The sequence below is a fragment of the Sinocyclocheilus anshuiensis genome, unplaced genomic scaffold (assembly GCF_001515605.1).
Source record: "Sinocyclocheilus anshuiensis isolate Anshui unplaced genomic scaffold, SAMN03320099.WGS_v1.1 scaffold958, whole genome shotgun sequence".
Classification (NCBI taxonomy): domain Eukaryota; kingdom Metazoa; phylum Chordata; class Actinopteri; order Cypriniformes; family Cyprinidae; genus Sinocyclocheilus; species Sinocyclocheilus anshuiensis.
In genome coordinates this window covers 531,073-556,877 of record NW_015539929.1, presented here as the reverse complement: position 1 = coordinate 556,877, position 25,805 = coordinate 531,073, and the positions used below count along the sequence as shown (strand labels likewise).

The 25,805-nt window shown below is 35.9% G+C and overlaps 1 protein-coding gene across 1 annotated transcript in view; it reads left to right on the top strand.

Annotated features, from left to right (window-relative positions):
- Positions 1 to 25,799, top strand: part of st3gal3a (ST3 beta-galactoside alpha-2,3-sialyltransferase 3a) — a 38,202-nt gene extending 12,403 nt beyond the window's left edge. The window contains exons 3-11 of the mRNA XM_016483897.1: positions 1,557 to 1,599; positions 4,092 to 4,184; positions 8,518 to 8,612; positions 11,538 to 11,601; positions 11,768 to 11,775; positions 20,472 to 20,605; positions 20,841 to 20,987; positions 22,829 to 22,975; positions 25,187 to 25,799. Coding sequence (XP_016339383.1) covers positions 1,557 to 1,599; positions 4,092 to 4,184; positions 8,518 to 8,612; positions 11,538 to 11,601; positions 11,768 to 11,775; positions 20,472 to 20,605; positions 20,841 to 20,987; positions 22,829 to 22,975; positions 25,187 to 25,276 — 821 coding nt within the window. The 3' untranslated portion in view covers positions 25,277 to 25,799. The remainder of the gene's footprint in view (positions 1 to 1,556; positions 1,600 to 4,091; positions 4,185 to 8,517; positions 8,613 to 11,537; positions 11,602 to 11,767; positions 11,776 to 20,471; positions 20,606 to 20,840; positions 20,988 to 22,828; positions 22,976 to 25,186) is intronic.
- The last annotated feature ends 6 nt before the right edge of the window (positions 25,800 to 25,805 follow it).

The window sequence follows — 25,805 nt, the reverse complement described above, 5'->3', positions numbered from 1 at the left end:
TATACTTATTTCTCTTTTCTTTTTTCTTTTCCTTTCTTTCTTTCTTTCTTTCTTTCTTTCTTTCTTTCTTTCTTCCCTGTTTGTTCGTTTGTTAGTTCTATCTTTGTTTCTCTCATTTGTTCACTCTTGTTTTAGTTTTTCTTTCTTTCTTTCTTTTGTTTGTTCTTTCTTTCATTTCTTTTTTATTTGTTCTCTTTGTTCTTTCATTCTTTCTGTTTCTTTCATTCATTCTTTTTTGTTCAGTTGTTGTTTTAAAGTAGTGCTTTAATTGTTGCTTTTGTTTTTGTTTCTTTAATTAGTTTTTTCTTTCTTTCGTTTGTTTGCTTGTTTGTTCTTTATTTTGTTATTTTTTTAGTTTATTTGTTCTTTTCTTTCTTTCTATTGTTGAATCTTTCTTTCGTTCATCCTTTTTTCATTGGATCATTTTTTTGTTCTTTCTTTCTTTTGTTCTTTTTCATAGATCTATCTATCTATCTATCTATCTATCTATCTTTCTTCTCTCAGGTTATTAAGTATTCCGCTTATTTTATCAAAAATGTCTTGACCTATTTTTAAGGGTTCTTTCTTTGTATTTTTATCAGTTTTCTTTTGTCCGGAAGTAACAAATCTCTGTAATAGCCTTCTGTGTTAAACATGTAACATCACTTCACTCTTATAAAATCAGACTTCATGGGTTCTAAAACTTTATTACCTGGTTCAGTGAACTATGCAGTCTAATGTTGCCTGGCACTTAGAACAATAATATATTTGTTGATCTTACTTGGTAGCAGCCAGTCCTCTTTTTATGGTTTCATAAACGTCATATTTAATCTTTATTCATTTTATCAGCTTGCATAATGATGTGTGTTCATGTCATCCTTATCAATCTTTAGTCAAATACTCTTCTATATTTTATAGCTAAGCTATATAATTAACTCACTTAGCTGTGCTAGTCATATCCCTTTTTTCTAATTTTTTTTATTCTTACACCAATCAGTATTTCATGTCCATATTGCAACTGTACATAGTTTCATCTAAAGTTTGTGAAATGTTTAGCCAAAAATATGCAAATGCTTGACTAATGCATTGCAAGCACACATTCCTCATGTAGTTAGCTATAGGTAGATGATTATAAACACATTCATCATTCCCATCAAGATTACTTTAAAATGAATAATTCACTAAAGTGAGAAAGCTATACTTGCATTGTGTAATCACTTGTACTCTGCAGTGTTTGTATTTTCTTTTTTTTTTGCATAGACTATATTTCAGTATTTTCCTTCCTGGCTGTTCAGAGTCAATGCTGGTAGCCATCGAATGGCATTTTACTGAACAGCCATATTTAATTTTGGTTAGTTTGGTCTATACACAGTAATCAGCCTCTCACATTTCCTTCCGTGTAACTACAATAATAATCTCTTTCTTTATAACCTGCGCTCTCAACAACAGATATACTTTTCTGCTGAAATATTTCCATCCCTTCCTGTTGGCACAGTGACGATAACACACTGCATCTCTCTTCTTTCTCTTTTAGGGACATAAACTCTGTTGATTTCTTGTGTTTCTTCTCTCTTTAGAATGCGACAAGCAGGGATTCCTTACCAAGCTTGACAGAAAACTGTAAGTAAAACATTGTTGAGAGTGTGGGTTCTCCGTGAGCATGGGGTTCTGTTCCAAAACCTAGTGAGTTGCCTACATAGGCAGCATTTCAATATGCATTCATCACTGCACTAAAGGTTAGTACAATCATGCTGCCTTCTAAAATTCCTATTTAATTAAATGTTAATATTTTACCAAAGAATATATATATATAAAAAAATGTGTAATATATTAATGTATTATAAATTTATAGATCAATATTGTTACATATATTTTTAAATATTTGATAATATTTTTATTAAATATACAATATAAACTTGAAATTTTTTTATTAAAGAAACTTTCATTTCTGTTTCCATGTTTCATTTAAAAAGGATGTTGATGCATCACTAGTTAAGCCTACCATGCGATATGTATAAAAGTCTTTGGTTTAATATTTCATATAAACATTATTGGAGTTCAGGTGACAAAGTAATGACAAGTAATACAAGCCTCTGTGTTTTAACGTACAGTAGAACTGGGAATAATCTATTTCTATATATAAGTTACTTTTTAACTATTGACAAAAATAGTTCAGTCTAATTAAAATGGACTACTTCACCCAACATTTTATGCTCTGTCGGAGTCGAATCTTTCATGAATTTCTGTTTGTATGACACACAGAATTGTTGTCTATATTCCAAACCATTTTATTTCAGTTGGGATGTTGCCTTCGAAGGCAACTGGCTATGTAGGGCAAGACCGCTCACTAGGTTTCGTAACCGAATTTGAGAGTGTGCATGTATGTGTGAGTTCACTTTGGCCTGTACTGTCCAGCAATTTATCTCTCTTTATAACTCGGCTTGTTGTTTATTTGAACTTTACTTTGGAAGGATAATTAATGGCGCCCTAAAGCATTTCTAATGAATGATCTCTTGGCTCTCACCCAGCCTTGTCTGATTTAACAGTCCTGATTGTATCTGTATGGGGGGTCCGTTTACCCGAAGTAAAACATGGCTCGACCCCTCTTATTACCATTAACGGCCACCTGTATAAATGGCACTGTCAACAGGTCATCTTTATATGTCCAGCACTCACAGTATTGATGTAAACTTACTAGAAAGTTTCCATTTGCCGGCATGTGAATTAGTGGGTTTATACTGACGCTTATATAAAATAAACTACTCCTCACACAAGTTGTCATCTCATTGAGCAGCCTTGTACATCCTCTGGGCACCATGAGCTCGACACAGCTGCTTTCCCCTCTCTCCAGACCCCAAAGCATTTAGTAAGACACAGAGCTCTATTTTAGGCATGTTAATCTGCTTGAGAATTAATGAACTTCCATAATCATCAAATTTAAATCAGTATGGTCCGAGGCATTTTAAATTACTCCACAGAAGCGCGTCTGATTTTGCTCCCTTGGTGACGTGGCAAAGGGATCTCATTATAATATTACCGCCCCTTAATCTGTAAGTTTACACCCACTGCGTCGTCATTTGATTTCGCAAGCGACAACGGTGAACCAGTTCTAATGCCAATGACGAAACACAGGAGCACAGAACACTATTTAGAGTCCCAGCCTCAGAAAACAACAGAACAGTGGATTTATTGATTTATTTAATGTATATTGCTGCTACCACACAGATCTAAAATAAACAAGCGATTTATTTCCCAGCTGTTTACCTTCACAGACATAACCGACTGTTTTTGTAACTCATGTGTGTTTTTAACGTAAACTTGTGTGTGAATGAGAACTTAGTTTAGTACTCACATGCTGTGACAGCCGCTTTCTGTGCGTGTGCTTCGGATGTGTGCGCTCAGAAAACCGTATAGCAGAAGTTTAAACTCATATGGTTTAAAACGCATGATTTCAGTGCGATAAACATGATAATCAGAACCAAAAGAGATGTTTTTAGCAGGTCCGAGCTGTAATGGCGCAGCTCTATTCTGGAAAAGGGGGCGGGGAGCAGCAGCTCATTTGCATTTAAAGACACAGGCCCGAAAAAACAGCGTGTTTCTGCTTCCACTCAAAATAGGCATTTTCAAAATCCTATTATAAATGATCTGTGTAGTATTTTGAGCTGAAACTTCACAGACACATTCTGGGGACACCAGAGACTTATATTACATGTTGTAAAAAGGGGCATAATATGTCTCCTTTAAGAATTAATTAGGATAATTCTTTGAACTTGCAGCCATATTTCGAACAAAATCTGTATTGTTCATGTTTTATGTTTCACAAAATGACTTGGGTTTGGTTAGAATAATTTAAGGTGACTTTTAATGGTATACTACTGTTGAAAAATTTCGGGTCGGTAAGATTTTTCATCTTTTTGAGAAGAAACGGCTACATTTATTTGATCATAAAATCAGGTAAAGCAGTAATTTTGTTAAGTGTTATTGTAATTTAAAAGAACTGTTTTCTGTATGAATATATTGTAAAATGTAATTTATTCCTGTGCTTTTCTACACCTGTGATTACTCCGCTAGGATACTACTGAAAAGGATCTTCTTCTATCTTTGGTTCACAGGCCTCTGGAGCTGCAGTATAAATATGGTAATCTCAGTAAAGGCGAGTGTAAACCGGGTTACGCAGAGGCCAAGATGACTTCAATCTATCCAAAGTAAGCTGATCTCATCATGCATTGTGAAATACTGGAAGTTCACAATTTCGTATTTGTAAATGTGCATGCAGACACGCAGCTCATTCTGCTGCTATTTACATAATTGAGATTTAGATGAATAACATTCTCATTAAGACCAGGAACATGAAAGTGCAAAGAATTTACAAGATTACAAAGAGAAATTACAAGATTTCTTTATCGGTTCTGTACAAGCATTGCTGGTCAGTGACTTACAAGCTGGTTACTGTTGCCGATACATCGACCAGATGAAATCATCTTGAAAGTGCACAAAACAATCTTATTACTGGTATATGCAATATTTAACTAGTTTTAACCAGCTTTGGAGGTTTATTCTGTTTTTGTTTATGAGTGAGAACATACAGTAGAAAGGAAGGACGAGAACAGTTATCACAGTTTTGTTGGCTACATAAGACTTGACCTTGTTCTTCTTCTTTGTAGAATCGTTCATAACTTCATGTGTGTTGTATAGTTTGTCTTAAACCCCTTACACAGTGAGGATGCAATGCTCTTGAGAGGAGCATAGAAAGACATTTCCTTTCTCTTTTAAATAATTCAGTGTCTGAGAAGATTCCCCACCGTGAATGCTCTTTATCCCTTATGTGTTGATTTAAGGCATGTTTCAGAAATGTGTCCACAGAGCGCCTCACTGGCATCAGAAATGATGCAGATCTTTTTTTGGGTCTGTTGTGCTCCTCTGGGCTCCCAGTGCGTGAGAAACCCATGCTTCTGATTCACACGACTGACACGCAAAGCTTTCCTTTAGCCGCAAGATTTCTGCCTGAGCCTCTGAGATTAATATAAACCACAGTTTATGGATCTTATTAATTCTTATATTATCGGAATCCTTTTAAAATCACACTTTTAAATTTTTTATTCTTCACTGTGGGATGCATACATACCTTTGAGTGTGTGTTGACCTTATTTGTTTTCTGGTTCTTGGTTCAGGTCAAAACACATTCAGAAATCAAAATACATAGTAGTTTGTTTTTAGAACCATTAAGGTTTTAAAATTGTGACATTGTTTTCATGGCAATTAAGCACATTTTCTGTAATGTGTCCGGACATTTGACCCTTTTTTGTAATTCTCATTAAATTATGATAATGTAATGATACAAAATTGTTTAAAAATCACATATATATATAAAATCACAAATGTCACAATGCAAAAACACGTCTCCAATTATATATTTCCAAGATGCTTCAAGGAACCTACCTGCAAAGCTACCTGAAAAACTATGTGCACCTGGGCAAAAGCTGTTTTAAATGCAAAGGATGATCACACCAAGAGGAAGAAATTTTCCTCTAAAATGAGCGTTTTTATGCAGGCTCCTATTTGTAGGTTCAGTCATTTCACATTAATGGCAATGAATAGGTTCTTTGCCATTAAAGTGAAATAACTGAACATAAAGGAGGAACATAGGAGCCTGAGAAAAATACTAATTTACTGTAATGGCTTCAAAAATTATCCACCATTCATATCAAAGTGTGTCGTCATTTACTCATGTCGTTTTAAACCTGTATGACTGACTTTCTTCTGTGGATGATAATGAAAGAAGAATTTTTTTTTTTTTTTTTAAACTGGGTGCGATTTTAGTACCGGACTGCCTTTTTCGAGAACCAAATTAGCTCCTACTCCGGAGCAGGGTCTAACCAGCACAACTGGTACTAATCGTGACGTAAGTAGACATTTATTGGCCAACGCGTACGAAAACCCCCTCCCCCGCCATGATTTAAAACGCCGTGTAAACATACTGTAAACATTGTGTCAACTTATTTCACAAGTATGGAGAACAGCGATAGATGGACAGACGCTGAAGTGCAGGCACTTGTAGCAAATGTAGCACTGCCAGTTGTCGTTGGAGATTCTTAGTCCTCCTTTCCGTTCTTTCAATCGCTTTACGTATACGTCGACATTCCATGTCCATTATTGTGAAACCTGCGAGACACAACAAAAACACAGCTCCGCTCACAAATGACGCTGTCGCTGTCGACCGGCTTACGGCACTTTCTAGTACACACTCTCGGTGCGAATGCAACCCTTTAAATGGTTCTGGGAAATGGTTCGCGCAAAATCGGACCAGTACTTTAGTACTGTACATTTAGCTCTGGAACTAAAGGCCCTTATAACCCTTTCTGGAAGCGAAAGGCCCTTATAACCCTTACCAGACTGATACATGACGACTATTTTGTTTCTCATCTGCTCTTGAATTTCTTTAGATCGCGGCATGATGTGTTGCTCTTTAAGCATGCTTCACTTTGTCAGACAGGTTCTATTTAAGTGGTTTCTTGATTCAAAGCTTTGTGTAATATTAAAATTTGTTTGATGATCTGAATCTTTTAAGTGTGACAAATATGCAAAAAATTGAAAAAACAGGAAAAACCTTTTCACGGCACTGGACTTTTCTCACAAGTGTACGTGTTTGGAGGTTTGAGGCAGTGAGAAACGCGGGAGTGTGTGTCACCTTCACTTACAGTGTTGGGATGTGAGGAAGCACAGAGTCGCAGTTGTGGTCGTGGGAATCGGATACACCGGACCACCTGTGTCATTAGTGCATTACTCCAGGGGTCGGACAGCTGCGTACGGCATGACGGAAGTGTTCAGGTGTTGTTTTGTCAGCCAGTCAAATGTTCGGTATAGTTTGTGATGTGGATAGTTGTATCAGGTGCACGCTGGGTGGAGGATGTTGACAGAAATCAAGGCGTTTCTCCTTGAAATACAGCTTTGCCAGGCGGTATTTGTGGACAGAATGGGAGAGTTTTTCCACTGGCAGTGTTAATAATTGTTTGCATAACATGTTAGGTGTTGGTGCTAAATAGCATTAAACAATAAAGCCATTTTTTTAAAGAAGTACTCAAGACCTATTATAATCTGTTGGTCACATGATGCAGTTTTTCATATATTCCTTTTATACTCTTTTCTTGTTTTTCTTAGGTAACAGCTTTGGAGAGTAACTAAAAGTAACTTCTAACTTCACAGCATTTATGATTGTAGCTATTTTAAAGTAGTGTAGCTTTTCTAGTTTCATGCTTTTTCCAGGAAGTAGTGGTAAGATTTTTTTATTTATTAATTTTTTTATTTTCAGTTAAGCACATTTTCTGTAATGCATCTGGACATTTTACTTGAAGGTTTTTTTTCTCTCATTAAGTATTAACAATACAGTAATTGTTTCACAGTTATTGTTTAAAATGATTATTTTCTTATTTACAATTATTTTAATTCTCAATTGTCATTTTACATAATGTCACAAACAAATGTTTAACAATAAATACATGTTTAATATAAAAATACATTTTCTATTTGTAATAATTTATAATAAAACAAATATAAAATATTAAAATAAATATTTTGTCAATAAATAATATTGTAAATAATAATTATCAATTCTGCCAAGAAATATAGTTAATTAGTATAAATACTCTAACTCTAGATTATTTTCGGTCATCAAGCAGCATAACCATTTTCATGGAAGTGTTTTATATTTGATTGCTAGAATTTGCAACATTGTAACCCATTGTCATCAGAGCAAGAATAATCAATGAATCTAGTCATATTACTTGCAGACACTCTAATACCGAGTGTAATGACACTTTAACTAGTGTCATATTGCTTAAATAGCCTATGTAGCTTTGGAAGATCAAATTCATATTAGTGAATCGATTTATTCAGATGATTCATGTAAATTGAAAAACAGTTCCTTGATCGCTGAGTCATACATTCAGTCAGGTCAACTTCTTTCCTATAAATATATATAACCTGTCATCATTCACAATCACATTTGCATTAAGTATAGCCTAATTAAACGTAGGTCATTTCAAGTGCACGCTGCTTTCTATCCATTTAAAAAAAAAATGCCAAAAAAACTAAAAATAGAATTTCGGATAAGAATTTTTGGTGGAAAAATTCTGTGCATCCTTAGTTTTTGTGCCAAAAAATATTCTGATTGCAAAAATAAATTGTCATTTCACAGTTATATATTTAAAAAAGGTTTTGCCTCCTTAAATTGCTTTATTGAAGTTGGATTGTAGTCTAATGTCTGTAAGTGAGCAGCTTGTAGCTTGGTGATCTCAGCTCGTTATAAGTCTCTGCTTGTTTTGAAGAAAGGTCAAGTTTAGGCTGCACTTCCTTAAACACACCAGTAGCCAGTGGATTATGGGCAATGCGAACCTCGTAATCCTTTCAAATATTCCACCGTTTGAGATATTCCACCGGTTATCAAAGTATCACAGCCCTTTTCTCATGCAGGCTGTGGAGCGATTAGCGTGCTTGTTTTAACTTGTGTTTTCTCTCTTTGTCTTTTATTTATTGTTTTAGGTTTTCAAAACCTGCCCCCATGTTCCTTGATTCAAATTTCAAGCGGCTATCAAAGATCAGCAGTTACCCGCCTCCGTTTGGAGTAAGAACACAAGGTATTTCTTTCTTTCTGAGTCTGTTTTATTTCACAAGAGGAGGGAAAAAATTGTGTTTGCATTGAGATGTGAAAAACAAAACTATATATGAATTGAAGATATATAATATAGTTAGATATAGTGCACCGTTTACTTTTTGTTCCCAGCCCTCAATCAATCAAGTGATTTTTGTCTTCTTCGTATTTAAAAGTTTAAGAACCTCTTCTCTGTACACTGGTAAAAGTACCTCTGAGTTGGAGGTATTTTCCGGGGTTTTTATTTTTTTCCCGATTTTCAGCGCTGTTGGTTTCATTAACAGATGATCCAGTTAAACATGTTGACATTGTATCATGTGTAAACAAAAGAACAATCATAACTCACACACTTGATTCAGACGGGCCTAGTTCTCCCTGAGGAGGTCAAGTAAATTAGTGTTTCGCAAGACGTGCTTTGTAATTTCAAACGCCTGTGTTTTTCTCACACAACCGCTGTACAAATCACAAAGGAAATCGCAATCTGTTGTTCAGTCAGTGGTCCTCTGAGTAATCTAATGCCGGTCGGATAGGAATCTCAATGATTGTTGTACATTTGTATTTTCACAATTCTTCTCCTCACAGATGTTTTCCCACAAATATTACACATTTTCAGGTGTCCATGATTATATGAAAGTAAGTCATGTTGTACTTCATCAAGGGTCCATTATTGAGGCAAAAAGTGCATCTTAAGAATTCAGATATTTTCTTTGTTTAACACTGAAAAAACATTGTCAGTCCAAGCATTCATTCTGCGCATTCATTATTTTTATTTTCTGTTATATTATACACTACTGGTCAAATGTTTGGAATAATTAAGATTTGTAAATTATTTTGAGTGGAAGCAGAAACACGTCGTTTTTCGGGCCTGTGTCTTTAAATGCAAATGAGCTGCTGCTCCCGGCCCCCTCAAACAGTGATGGCGACAAAGAGGCAAAACTTAACAGCCAATATGGTAATAATAGGCCTGCTAATAAGCAACTAGTTAATAGTGAGAATTGGTCTTTATACTAAAGTGTTACCTAATTTCTTTCTTACTTACCCCAAACTTTTGAATGGTAAGGTATCATGGTTTCTGCAATAAAAGCATAAAAGACTTGTTTCTAAAACATTAAAAAAAATCTGAATGATTCCACACTTTTGACTGATAGTATATGTGCAAAGATTAGCAGCAAACACCAAGAAATATAAGGATACGCCAGAGTTTTTGCAAAGATTATTAAAGTTTACATATGACTTACAAATGAGAAAAAATAAATATTAGGTAGATGTTAAACTAATGTCCACTTAACCAGTCACCAAGGGCTCCTGCAGGTAAGGTGGAAGCCGTTTCCCCGTGGCCTCGATTCAATCAGGTTTTCAGTGGTTCTTTCATCCGGTGTGCTTTCAGACGTTTAAACCAGAAACATGAGGCATTTCTCCTTTCCACTCACCTTCATTCATGCCTGCCCTGGAGGTTTTGGGTGTAATTACCTTCCAGCCTGATTAAATCACAAATGTGCATGTTAAGTGATGAGTTCCGCTCTGACTCCGTTTAGCTGTTTTGGCAGATGGTCTGGGACATTAAGAGCAGAGCTGTCGGCATCTCTGCATCCATCCCGCTGATGTTTCTCAAGCCGTGCCTTTCAGCAGAAACACTTGTCCTTGTATCACATTTATTAGCAGACAGACTATAAAATGGACCAAAAGTGACGCAGATCACTGATTTTGTTGTTGTGGAGTTTACATACAAATCCTGTTTTATTATCTTTAGCATAAAGAGCTTTTTCTCCAGTGGAATGCCTTTCGGTGGAATGTTTTACTAAAAATAGCATAGTGGATTGTGCGTAAGAAAAAGGGTGTTCTAAACTTAGGTTTTTTCCTCATTCTTGAGTGTGTTTGAAGCTGTGATGTAGGTTCTTTCCCAGGAGGCTACAGCATTGTTGGCAGCGGGCTGCTTTAGAAATGTCCCCTATCCAAAAAAAAAAATTGCTGAAAATTTGCTCACCCTTGTGCCGTCTAAAATGTTAATGGGTTTGTTTGTTCATTCGTGGGAACAGATTTGGAGAAATGTAGCATTGCATCACTTGCTCAGCAATGGATCCTCTGCAGTGAATGTGTGCCGTCAGAATGAGAGTCCAAACAGCTGATAAAAACATCACAATAATCCACAAGTAATCCACACCACTACAGTCCATCAGTTAACGTCTTGTGAAACCAAAGGTTGTGTGTTTGTAAGAAATGTTTTAAACCGTCTTGCATTTCCCTAAACAGTGTTTGATCTGTGCATATTTCTCTCCTGATAATTTTTTTTTAAAACACAGCTGATGGACTGGAGTGGTGTGGATTACTTGTGGATTATTGTGATGTTTTTATCAGCTGTTTGTACTCTCATTCTGACGGCACCCATTCACTGCAGAGGATCCATTGGTGAGCAAGAGATGCAATGCTACATTTCTCCAAATCTGTTCCTGTGAAGAAATGAACTCATTTACATCTTGAATGGACTGAGGGCAAGTCAATTTTCATCAAATGTTTAATTTTGGGTGAACTATTACTTTAATTCAATCCAACAGTCATGCATAATTCACAGAGATCTTCCATCCTAAATATTATGTACAATTAGTATAACTGTGACCCAAATCATGCTGCATAAACATAATATGCTAATTGTGGTCACGAGGAATGAGTGGGCAGTATGACTAATTTTGTAATATTAGTCAGTGTAGATGCCTCAATGCACTGTAGTTTGCAAACAGCTCATCAGAGCATGAACTGAGTAACTGTAATCTTTAGCTAACTATAATGTCACAGTTTAGTTATTTCTGTTAGAAAATCAAAAGCTGTTTTGTTCAGACCTTTGTTCAGGCTCTGGTGTGTTTTAATGTAGTTTATCTCTCTAAATAAGTAATAATTGAATTTTCTCTGTCCACAGAAAAGATAATTGATCATATTTTACAAGCTACAAAGAGATATTCACTTGGTTCAGAACTGGACAGGTAATTAACGTCCACATAATCACCAAAACACAATCTCACTCACTGCTAATTTGTTTATTAAATGATGAACCATATCTCATATATTAAAAAAAAAATCATTCTCTGAACTTTTGATGCTGTAAGCTGATCAGTTTCTATAATCATGTTTTGTCATTTTCTCCTGTAGTATAAGTTGTATTTTTTTTTTTTTTTTTTTTTTTTTTTTTTTTTTTTTTTAATAAATGTTTTAATGTTTTGTGGGCTAATTTGATTTTATTTGTATCCAGCAATAGGAATGCAGTATTCTCAGCTCTGTTTTTTATGTTTAATGTTATTATTTCCTTTAAAATCAGCACAGGAAATGCTAAAGAAAATGTCTGCTGATAGTAAATCAGTCAAGCTGTTTAAAAAGAGGGTTTAGAAAGAGTATTTGCTGATGTACACATTTACCAGTAGGGGGCAGCATAGTGTGTGCTCTGAACAATAATATTAAATATGAATGCCTAGGGTCAAAAATGTATTTTTAAGACATTTTAGAAATAAGCTATGTTCTTAACTATTTTCATAGATTTTTTTTTTATTACAAAACCGCTATAATGTAAACATAAATATCAAACACTTTTGCTGGAAAACAGTCGTTTTTTGTGTTTCAACACATTTTTACTGATGCTTTCAAATCATTTTTGCAGTTTTGATCTGTTTTAGAAAACTAGATATTATTACATGTGACCCTGCACCACAAAACCAGTCATAAGGGTAAATTTTTCGAAATTGGGATTTATACATCATCTGAAAGTGGAATGAATAAGCTTTCCATTGATGTATGGTTTGTTAGGATAGGACAATATTTGGCCAAGATACAACTATTTGAAAATCTGGAATCTGAGCGTGCAAAAAAAAATCTAAATATTGAGAAAATCGCCTTTAAAGTTGTCCAAATTAAGTTCTTAGCAATGCATGTTACTAATCAAAAATTAAGTTTTAATATATTTACAGTAGGAAATTTACAAAATATCTTCATGGAGCATGATCTTTACTTAATATCCTAATGATTTTTGGCATAAAAGCAAAATCAGTCATTTTGACCCATACAATGTATTGTTGGCTATTGCTACAAATATACCCCAGCGACTTAAGACTGGTTTTGTGCTCCAGGGTTACATATTGGTGACAAATCAGCAGAATTTGCATTAAAAAAAGTTTTCAAGGGGTAAAAGTTTTCAAGGGGGTTTTCAAGGTAAAAACAGATGTGCAAGGTCAGTGAGTGTTTCAAGACATTGCTGAATCAAATATCTGAGTCAAAAGCTGACCACTTTTAAAGTTCTGTTTAAGAAATATGGGACAGAGGTTTGTCACCACAGGTACCTATGAAACTGCATTGGCATTGCGGTGAATGTTGTAGAGATGCATGTGGGCTTTGTGTTTGCCGTGTCTTTGATATGCAGCTGTGTGCGAGGCCGATGTCTTTGTGAGTCAGCCAGTGTAGCGTTTCCTCAGGTGACTGACAGGAGCTCAGTGATGTGCTTAATTGTGTGGTACGGGCTGGAGAACGGCCACCTTATCTCCCGGGTTTGGGTTTAGTCAAGCAGCTCGTTCTCTGTGTTATCTCCAGAATGCTAATGAAAATGGCCCACACATCTGGCCTCTCTTCTGTTAGAGGACCTTCTTCCATGATGAAAGCTGACTCTAGTTCACTCAGCTCAAGGACGTTTCCGCATTATTTGGATCCCCAGGTCACAGCGCTCTAATAAAAGTCACCGGTGTGTAACTGGTCGTGAGGAGTTACTTGTAATATTTCTGTTGCCACACTTTTAGCGCTGGATAATTTTCAGTGACTCTGTATCATAATAATAATGATTATTATTATTATTTATTTTAATTTATTTTGTATTTGTTTTTTGCAAGCCAGAGTAGATATTGTGTAGTAAGCAATGTTTTGGTTTTGAATCAGATTTTGACTCCCTGATTCAAAATCAAATGTCACACATGTAACAAATTTATCTCCAGTGATCTTTCTGAACTACTTTTAAAGAAAATGGCTTGTAAAGTCAGTCTCGTTGTAGAGATTTATGCATAGCAAACCACATAATGGCCACACACAGGTAGTGGAAGATTAATTCGGTGTCTGACTGTATCCTGATAAGGTTAGTGGCTGAGATTTGTTGATATGTCTTTAGAAATACTCTATACAGCACTGTTTCCCTTGAGTCTTTCTCTTTCTAAAAACACTGATAATGTTTCTTCTGCCTTCTATATACTGCTCCATTAGAATTCCCACCGCCAGCCGAAAAGCCATTAGGACTAAGAGAGAATTGTAGATTCAGAGAAGAAACAAATTAATGTCTTGGATCTGGGACATACAGTAAGTGTTCTTGGGTGGAGGGATCATAAAAAAGAATTTAAAAAAAGTTACATTTTCAAAGTAACTTTTTTCTGTATTCTTTGATGAATAAACATTCCAAAGAACAGCATTTATTTGAAATAGAAATCTTTTGTAACATTACAAATGTCACTTTTGATCAATTTAATGCATCCTTGCTGAATAAAAGTATTCATTTATTTAAAAAAAAAGTTTGATTGACCCCAAACCTTTGAGCAGTATAGTGAGCCACTGCATTAAAAGTGTTTAAATGGCTATTTTTACAGACACAGTACACAGTAAATGCTGCTTCAGGTGGCATTGTAAAGAAAGCTGTAGATGAAATATTCATCAGTTATGGTTGTACATGAATATACTACAGTAACTATGATGTTTTGTTGGAAATGTTTAGCATGTTCAGTTTTTGAGTATTTAGTGGAAAACATGACTAGTATATTTTAGTTAGTCTTAAACTCTTTAATTTGCTTCTAAAAGTCTTAAAAAGGTTTTATGTTTCATTCTCTTCAAATACAGCTTACTCTGGAGGGGGGAAAAAATAGTTTCAAGCCATAGCGTGCGTTTTAAATAGATCCATTACCGTTTACTGCCAAAACAGTCATTTACTGAACAAACTGAACAATAAATGAACCAATTTAAGTCGAATTTATGTATAATTTTGTGTAATGATAAACAAACTTAAACCGAAAAACTTTGCAGGAAAGACCAGTCAAATAAATTCTTCAGATAATTGTTTTCAGTTAAAATGTCTCTTCCACTTTGAGAGCATTATCCGTCACTGACCCGTCCATGTGAGACATTCATTCACGTCCTACTGCATGCTACAATCACGGCTCTAATTTACACGTGAAATTAAGCGGAACGTGTTAATTCGGTGAAGGTTTTGAAGTGTGCAGACTGTCTAGTAAATATTCTTCCGTTCAAAACATTCAGACAGGAATACTGATGAGGATAATTGGGAGGTCAGAGATGAAGTAGATGTTTTTCCGTTGTGTGTGTTTATTGGCCGTAGTCTTCGCTTGTGATTCTTTGACGCAGAAATGCTCTCATTACTTGAATCTCAGTTGATTTGGAATTAAATGGCAGCTATGTCTTCTGAAAGCAAAAGAGCGGCCAAGATGTCTTGTCGTAAATGATGCGTCAAAACCGCTAAATCATCGGCAGTTTTAGCTCAGCCAGTTTAGACTAATGCCACCATATGTGAGATGTTAGGCCAGGTTTTGGACGTGTCAGCTGTCCTAGCTGTGGACGGGTCGTCGCTGTCCTCTGCTTTTGTCTCCTCTTTGAAATCAGCTTCAAACACAGCCAAATAGAAAGGCAAACATGAGCAGGTGGACAAGGGGTCAATAAACTAGCTGCTGTTGTTTCCACTGTTGGTGCAGTGAGTCACGTCGAGCTGCTTTGGATGACTAATTGCAAAAGAGAAGAGAAGGAACACTGAAAGAACATTTTAGAAGAGAAGATTAAAAAACTAAAGGAGAAAAGATTAGATCATATTTAATTTGGCTAAGATGATTTGATGCAAATCAAATTTGAGAACATTCAGGAAGTTGTGAGATACTTTGAGATCATTCAAGAAGGTTTGAGATCTTTTTGAGACCATTGTAGAAGAACCGAGAAAATTTAAGAACATTTAACAGCAGATTAGAGAATACTTGAGATTTGATGTGACTTAAATTTGAGGTAATTGAAAATGGTTTGAGAACATTTAAGAAGTGATGATAGTAAATTTGAGAAGATTTGATTTTACTCAAGTAGAGAAGGAATGTTGCAAGAATATTTCACAAGAAGATTAGGAAAATGTTTACATTTGAAAATATTTCATTTGACTAACACATTTTAGAACATTTCACAAGATGATTTAAAAAATGATTAATCAACAGATTTAATTTGACTAAGATGATTTGATGTGACTCAAATTTGAGGCCATTTGAGATGGTTTGAGATCATTTGAGAACATTTTAAGAAGAAGAGATTACAGAAAATTTTACTCAAAAGAAGAGGGAAAACATTGTAAGGACATTTCACAAGAAGATGATTGAATTTGAAAACAAGATTTGACTAAGATGATTTGGTGCGACTCAAATTTAAGAACATTTAAAGGAACACGCCACTATTTTTGAAAATAGGCTCATTTTCCAACTCCCCTAGAGTTAAACAGTTGAGTTTTACAGTTTTCGAATCCATTCAGCCGATCTCTGGGTCTGGCGTTAGCACTTTTAGCTGTAGCTTAGCATAGATCATTGAATCCGATTAGACCGTTAGCATCTCGCTCAAAAATGACCAAAGAGTTTCGATATTTTTCCTATTTAAAACTTGACTCTTCTGTAGTTACATCGTGTACTAAGACCGACGGAAAATGAAAAGTTGTGATTTTCTAGGCCGATATGGCTAGGAACTATACTCTCATTCCGGCGTAATAATCAAGGAACTTTGCTGCCGTACCATGGATGCAGCAGGCACAATGATATTACACAGCGCCTGAAAATAGTCCCCAGCTAGCGAGATGCTAACGGTCTAATCAGATTCAATGATCTATGCTAAGCTGCAGCTAAAAGTGCTAACGCCAGACCCGGAGATCGGCTGAATGGATTCGAAAACGGTAAAACTCAACTGTTTAACTCTAGGGGAGTTGGAAAATGAGCCTATTTTCAAAAATAATGGCGTGTTCCTTTAAGAAGATTTGAGAAAAAAAATCTGTAATCTATTCTTCTTCTCTAACTGTTCTCAAATTAAGATCTGATATGTGACCTGAGAAGGGACATTGCAAGAACTTTTTTTTACATGAAGTGACTTCATTTGAAAAGATGATTTCATTTGACTAAGATGATTTGATGTAACAACTTTGGGAACATTCAAGAATGTTTGAGATAATTAAAGAATGTTTAAGAAGGTTTGCAATGATTTGAGAACATTTAGAAAGAATGATTTAGAGAAAGAATGAGATTTAATTCAACTCAAGAAGATACAATGAGACTCTAAATGTTTGACCCAACAAACTCAATTTGAAAGCTATTTAGTGGATCCTTCTTTTCTGAAGTCTCTGGTGATCTCCTATTTTCTGTCAGCGGTCTGATCCGGACCATTCCTGTGATACTGAGCATGCTGTCTTGGTAGGCAGCTCGCTATGGTTCGGAACAGAGCTCATGTCTTATGAATCATTAGATGCTTTGTATGACATCTTCAGCTTACACACTGCAATACAATGGTGTTTATGAGTGTCAAGTGTCCTCAGATTCTGGTGACTCAGACATGTGCAGACAGAGGGCTGGGGGTCAATGTCAGGGTCAGCGGCCCCTACTACTCCACAGACGGCTGCAGAAAACCACAGTGGTTTATGAATACCACAGTGTGTGTCAGCCCGCTGGAAACTGATGGATTCTGTGATAACGTCTGCGACTCGCACCTCCAGAGTGTCAGAGCGACTGAGAGCGGCCATTGTAGTGAATGAGCCGCAGTGGCTTCCAGCGCAGGGAAACACAGGGCCCGATCCACGCCCACAGGTTACAGCCTAACATCATCACGCAGAAATGTGTCAGGAACTCTTTTAGCCAAAAACTAAGAGGTTTGGGAATTACCCATCAGAGAAAGTATGTGTGTGGATGTGCACATCAGATATGACCGAAAGTAATGACTTGTGATTCAGTAAGTGAATCACTAAAAGTTCAGTCAGTGACTGACTCGTTATGTTGATTCAACTTCAATGTCTTTTTCAATTTATTTAGAGATTCATGTGCTTGAGTAGATTAATCGCAAGTTTTACTTTTGCAACGGAAGGTTTTCCGGAAGGCAGATGTCATTCATTTTGTCATTTTTTAAGTTTTAAAGATGACAAACATATGCTTGTTTCAAGACAAACCTATACAATGAGCTTCAAGACCAGTGTTTATGTTGTCAGGGACAAAATTGCTTGTTGACAAAGGGTTTATGATTTCATCAATTGAAATAAATTATTCAACTTTCTTTTTGTACTTTGCCTTTTCATTGCAATGAAAACATACTGTTAATAAATGCATTATTTATTCACTCATTCAACCAGTTATTATTAAAGATTAAATATCATCCATCCATCCATCCACATCTATGTACAGTAGTTAACCAGTCTTTATTGCAATTTAAATATCTATTTCATTTGTTTGTGTATTTACGTAGTTAACCAGTCTTCATTGCAAGTTAAATATCTATTTTGTGCATTTATTTATTTAGTTAGTTATAATGATGGACTGTACATTTTATCCCTTAATTAAGACTTTATAATAAAATTTAAAAGAGCCCTAATTTCATCTCTACTTATAGTAAATGACTGAATAAATTGGGGATAAATATTTTCTTTCTTTCTTTTTCTTTCTTTCTTTCTTTCTTTCTTTCTTTTAATTTTTTTTTAATTTATTCTAGAAATGTATTAAGTATTTTGTCTTTCTTTCTTTCTTTTTCTTTCTTTCTTTTTCTTTCTTTCTTTCTTTCTTTCTTTCTTTCTTTCTTTCTTTCTTTTAATTTTTTTTTTATTTATTCTAGAAATGTATTAAGTATTTTGTTATAAATGCATATTTTAGCATTTACTGGGATTATTGTAACATTGTTTAGTTTTATTTATATTTTGATCTGGTTCCTGTGTAAGTGTCTTTGGATATGCGTAAATGCTCATCTTTAGAAATCTATTGAAGAATTCTTTTTAAATCTCATATAATTTGGAAAAATATTTCCAGAACTAAGTTTGCTGAAAAAATTGGGTGATCATGATTTTTAGAAAAAATTTTCTTACATTTAAATCTTATTTGTTGATTCTTAATTATTTTAAGATATATATTTTGTAGTATTTTTATTTTTATATTCATCTATTTGTCTCAGTTTCATTGTGTATCGTGAGCTCACATTTCAGCCAAAATCTAGCTTGTTATGCCGTAGTGCTGTACATTCAGCAGTGTGGTCAGATTAGTTTTCCGCTTGTTGCTACGGCAGTGTTGAGTGACCGTGTCTGTAATACAGTACGATGAGCCATTTGGACGCATCGGCAGACATACATCAGCCAGAGTTCAGAGTTCGTAATCATTAGTCAGCTCTTCTGCAGGTCTGTTTCAAGCAGCTGGGTGACAGGTATCAGAGAAACTCTGCGTACAAAGGCCTCGTGCGATGTAGGAGGTGGATCCTGCCACAGGGTGATTGATACAGGGTCTTCCTTGCCTTTGTGGCTTTGTTTGCGCTTCTTGTTTTTCATGGGGCTTTTAAAAGGCCCCTCTCCTCTCCACGGTGCAGGTTATTGTGTTCATCTCTCTCTGCCCGAGCCATGTCACATTTTCCACCTGTGTGTTTCTGACTCTCACCCTACGAGTCCAGCACCTCTGCTTCAGTGCTCGCTCAAAATATGTCAGGATTTTACCTGCACCTGCTTTCTGCATCCTTAGTAATGCTGGCCAGGCCTCGAGATAGTGATGACGTTTATGTAGCCACTTCTGAATGTTGCTGTGCTTTTTAAGACTTAAAAAAGGAATGCATGACAAAAGTTTGTGATCAGTAAGATTTTTTAAAGAAATTAATACTTTTATTCAGCAAGGACACATTAAAGTTCTCAAAAATGACTTTAAAGACATTAATAATGTTACAAAACATTTGAATTTCATATAAATGCTGTTCTTTTGAACTTTCTATTCATCAAAAAATCCACAGAAATATAAAGCAGCACAACTGTTTTCAACATTGATAATAATCCGAAATGTTTCTTGAGCAGCAAATCAGCATATTAGAATGATTTCTGAAGATCGTGTGACACAGAAGACTGGAGAACTGATGCTGAAAATTCAGCTTTGATCACAGAAATAAATGACATTTTCAAATATTTTCAAATAGAAAATGGTTGTTTTTAATTGTAATACTATTTAACAATTTTGCTGTATTTTTGATGCAAATAAATGCAGCCTTGATAAGCGTAAGAGATTTCATGAAACATGAAAAAACGTACTGTCGTAAACTTTTAAGCGCCAGCTATTGTTTATGGTATGAAATCTGATTAAAATTAAATTCTTGGAAATGTGTATTCAGTAGCATATGCAATGCTCTATCAGTACGCTAGAACGCTAGGACTTACTCTGCAAAATAACAAACCTGACACAAATTATAATGTAAAAAGCTAAAAACGTTCAAAAAAGGTCAAACCACATCGATAGCATTTGGTTAGTTATAAGGGAGGAGTTTGTGCACGTCTCAAACAAGGCTGATGTGACTGATAGCTGTGATAATGTTATGCCGCGACACACGTGGTTTGTATTACACCTTGTATCACACATGCTTTGTGTTACACCAGAAAACCACAAGTAAGGCTCCCTGTGCCAAACCCTTGTTGTGCGTCCCTCTGTAAAGCCTGTCCCTCCCTTGAAAAGAAAACAAGGGCAGGACGTAATTACGCAGCGTGTTTATTTGTAGTACCGTGACTCGGCATGCCGTTTGATGAAATCCCACCGGAGTCGTTGCTCTAAAATGTCAAGCGGAGTTATGGCTTCTAACAGTCACTCTCTCCCAGGTGTGTTCGTAAGGTCCTTCATATTAGCTGCAGGTGAAGCGGGCGTCTCACGAGGAGAGCGAGAGCTCTGTGTTCGGACACGCTCTTGCCTTCAACGCTTTGCTAGCGTCACCCTTTTTATTCTGATTATCAAAGTGAGCGGCTTATTTACTCAGCTGAGAGCGTTATTCAGCGGCCGCGAGTGACTGTTCTGTGTCAGCTTCACTTGTGGAACACCTTTCTGCGTTTATAATAGCGTATTCACAGAGCAGGAGTGTTTGAAAAGAAAAGCTGGTAAAGGCCGTCGGCGAAGTCACGCAGGTTTATTCTTTTCATTTGTTTCTTGGAGTAATTCAGTTTCTTCTGTGTTCCGCTCTTAATGTCTTTCAGCGGAGTATGGAGGGATTCTGGAAGTCCGTGGCACGTGTCGTTCCCAGAGAGCCAGAAGACATACGAATCCTGAACCCGTATTTCATCCAGGAAGCGGCCTTCAAATTCATCGGCCTTCCAAACAACAATGGCCTCATGGGAAGAGGGGTGAGGAGCAAACACTGAATAAATATTGAAGCAGTCAATCCAAAACATACCGTAATAGTCTGAAAAACTTTTAAAACTTTCTCCTCTTTGAAAAAGACCAGAGGCCAGTTGCATAAACACAGCCTATGTCTTAGGAACTAAGAACTTTTCGTATTCAAATTAGCCCAGTCTCTGTTTTATTTACGAATCTGTAAATGATCTGATTCATTTACAAGACTGATTCACTGTAACCGTATATTTTCTGATTGTTACTGCAAATTGGCTTTTAACAAAATATTTTATGAAAACAAGCATAACATTTGCATATGTGAAAAATGTACAAACGTGTATTTAAAAATTATTATAGAATAAAAATGTGCTTAAAATATACACACACACACATACTCCCCTGGTTTCACAGACCAGGCTTAAGGCTAGTCCCAGACTAAAATGCATGTGTGAGATGTCTCAACTGAAAATATCTTACTCTGACATATCTTAAAAAATATATATGTGTATATATATATATATATAGAGAGAGAGAGAGAGGGAGAATTATTATTAATATACTTGTATTTTTGACCTCTTTACCATTGCACAAGAAGTCACTCATCTATGATAGCCAGATAGATACTTTTCAGATGATTTTCCCTAAAAGTATACAGACTGACGAACAAGCAAACAAACAAAAACAATAAATAAATAAATCTATTTATGTACATGATCAAAATGTACTGAAATGATCCTAAACTCTCGCACACTGGCCCCGGGTCAGTGGGTCATCCTTATTGTTGAGCCCTCTGAGATGAAGTTGAAATGAAGTGTTGGACTGTCACATATCCACCTGATCCAGAGACTGTTTGCGCTCTGCTGCTATGGAGATGCGATTCGAGGGGCTCAAGCTGTGATGCGTTTCCTGTTATCAGCATGCAGGCGGAGTGTCTGGGGCCGGATTAGTCCAGAGAGTGTCTCTCTGTGGTGATAAGACTTTCACATTGAGACTTGTCTCTCCAGCCTCAGTGGATCAGGTGGTGACTGGATGATCCCTCTCTGCTGATACACACACACACACACACACACACCCCGCTCTGTCTGTGTCTCTGATAAAGTCAGTCACACGGTGCATTATCTGTACTGAAGTGTGTGAGCAGTGCACTCGACTACCCTGAGTGTCCAGTCCATCCATGGCTGTTCAACATTTGCTCGACTCATTTCATCTGTTCTTTTCACTGTGCTGTGTAGTATGAATTAAAGCATATAGTAATGAATTAAAACTTGTTTTATTACTAAAAGAAAATGACTACTTGAGTACAAATGTATTTCATGTTCAAGCAGACATTTTGCAGTTGAATACTTTGTTGCATTGCTTTTGTGCAAACAATATTGTAAATACAAACTACATGTGTTATAGAGATGACTGATTTTTAAATGTATCATTCTTTTAAGACAGTTCTTTTCAGTGAATCGTTGAACATTTGGATTTCTGGTTATTACTTAAAATTTTCACCAGTTGCACCCCCCTAAGGACGGCCCTGTATATATGTGTGTTTATAAAAATGTTTGTTTTGTATATCAAATAAAAGTAGATTAGTTTATATTAAGCACATTTTTGTTTCTTATTTACTATTTTTAAATACCGAAATTCTATTATTTTTCACATATAAATGTAATGTTTTCCATAAAACATTTTCTTAAAAGACCATTTGCAGTAATAACCAAAAACTTTTATTTTTTATTTTCTTAAACTTGAGGTTCTATGAATGTGTCTTTAACTACATACTCAAGTATGACTGTTGGGTATTTTATACGCTGTGACGGAACACTTATCGACATGCAGTACTAAAAGCGTTTTGTTTTTCCAGAATATTCCTACATTGGGGACTGTTGCGATAACGATGGCTCTTCATAGCTGTGATGAGGTGGCGGTGGCCGGATTCGGATATGACATGAACACACCTCACGCACCTCTGCACTACTATGAGAAACTCATGATGTCTGCAATCAAAGAGGTAAGAGCACCACACTGACCTGATCTGAAGGATTTCTCTCTAACTCTTACAGAACTAGTGAGCTGCATTTAAAAGGAATGTTTGGCCCCTGGGATTGATTTTCATTTTTACCATTGAACACCATTATTACATATAACACTCTTTGAATTAAAAGGATATTTTCACAGTGATGCCATAGAACCATTTTTTGTTTGCCAAAGGACCTTTCAGTGAACCATCTTTTCTTCGTGTGAAGAACATTTTAATATTGTGAAGGACCTTTTTTCCACTCTAAATAACCTTTTGTGCAAATTGAAAGGTTCCATGGAGAATCTTTATTTTGTTTGTATGACATGTTTGATAGCAGATAATGACAGAGAAATTCACTGTCATATTTTAAATATCTGGAGGATTTTTGTCACTTTCAGGGGCTTTTTTGCTCTGAAACCTGATTAATTTCTGAACACTGTCTTATCATAGTTAACAGAAATGTCCTAGTTTTGGTATGTAAGATGAGTGTAGTGTAAATGTAAATTTGAAAATGTGTCTGAAGTACATCCGTGATGTCCGCTCGCTGGTTGATGATCTTTGGGAATATCCCGTCCATTGAGTCACGTCCACAAACAGGTCACATGACCTCACACTGCTCTCTGTTCCAGGAACATGCAGAAACCTGAGAGGTCAGAGTAATGAGTCTGAGCTCTGTGTGCGTTCTTCTTTCAGTGTTGAGGAAACTACTTTGAGACTGTAGCTTTGCCAAGCTACTAGTAAAGTGAAGCAGTCAGATACTACAAGATACTAACAGGGTTCAACAATAAGGATTTATTTCTGATGGCTTAGTCAGGCCAGTAGTTCCTTTGTGTGTGTGTGTGTCGAGATTTTTTAAAAAAAGATTATATTGATGACAAATCAGCAGAATATGCAAAAACAATGTCAAGTCAGCTTTATTTCTATAGCACTTCATACAATATAGATGGTTTTCTTCAAAACAGCTTCACAGTATTAAACAGGGAAGTAACAGAATCAGTGATGCAAACTTCAAAAATGAAGCAAAATAAGATTCTGCTCTAAAGCAGCTTTTAAAGACAGTAGTTCATCAACTATAAAATGAGTTCAATTCAGGAATGTTCAGTACATCACAGAAAATCAAACCTTTAACCCTCATAATGCATTCGATCCATTTTGACCTGGAAGAGATACATATTTAGTAAGGGAATGAAACTTACAAATGCTTAAAGACCCTCAGTATACCCATATTTTTATTTCATTTTATTTATTTATTTTCTGAGTTTGTTCTTGATTTTTTTTTTTAAGAGAGAAAACCATTAAAAAAATATTCGGGTCACTTTGGACCCGAGTGTGTATGGCGTACCATTAGGTGTTAAAAATATTTTTGTAAAAGCATCTATAAGTTATGTTAGTGTCACAAAAATATTGTAAAATATATGTAGCCTTTTTATCAATATCTCACACAGTTTTGGAGCTGAATTTAGTTTTTAAACATGAATATGTACACCTATTTACAAACCATTCCTGCATGAAAAATTGACCACTTTTTTATTCTGAAAATGAAAATGTATGCAATTAAATGTATTTGTTTATTTATTTATTTATTGCTAGTAAATATGTATGTTTGATAAATATGGACTGTTTTGAGCAATCATGAGTTAAATTCAAAGGAATTTAATTAAATTCCATTAATTCCGATAGGGGTAATACTGGTATTCCTCAGATTATATGTTCTTGTACAATAATATATTCAAATAAAATTTCTCATCAGTATAACAATACTTCAGGTCCAAACAGATGTGTAATGCGATAATAGATTTTGAATTTAGAATTGAATGTTGGCTTTTATGATGCAACGTAAAATACTTACCCAAAGTGTTGTGTGAAACTGACCTATTTCATGTTTGTTTTTTGTTTTGTAATTAGAAGATACATTTTATGTTTTATCTAAAGGATGATTCAACTTGGATGGTAAATCAGTAGATGGCACTGTATTTCACAGTGACTTGTCATTTTCTCTCTTTAACTAGAAGAGCACCTCTGTTGTTGCACATGTTTACTTTAGGTGGACCGTCCGAACCGCTTTTGTGGCTTGTGAAATCAAAAGCAAAGCCGCATGTGCAGACGTCATAGCTCTTTTAAACACAGCACGTGACCAGCTTCTGATGAGCGTTTACCCTATTGTGCTCTTTCTGTTTCTCTCTTTCTCTCACACACACCCAGTCATGGACGCACAACATATCCAAAGAGAAAGAGTTTCTCCGAAAGCTGGTGAAGGGGGGCGTCATCCGGGACCTGACCAACGGGATCTGACGTCACGTCCCCGTCATGCAGCGGATAGATAGTATTCACCATATCACTGGTGACCAGCATCCCAGCCGATGGACTCACACTAACTCGAGCCGTCAAACGTCCAGAGATGTTTGAGCCAATCGCATGATGCCGCCGGAGGAAGTGACCTCACCTCATATGCTGGACGGTATCCATGGCAACCTCACCTCAAACATGGTAATGCTTGTTTTAAGATGCCACCTAGGCGAGAAAGAGTCCATCCCTGTGTGCCACGGCAGGCGCCCGGCAGAAACTGGAAGCGTGCTGCTTTCTCCTGTTTTTTTATTCCACTGTATTCCGTATTTATTAGACAGTATTTTGATCTCGTCATTAAGATGCTTTATTTTTTAAGCTGTGTCAGCTTGATTGCTTTAATAATGTTCTCTTCAATCTCAGGCTATGCACAACAGCACACAACAAATGATTGTCACTGTTGATTTTCTGCTGCTCTTCTGACGTGTGCCATTTAAAGGGGTCATATGATGAGATTTCAAGTTTTCCTTTCTCTTTG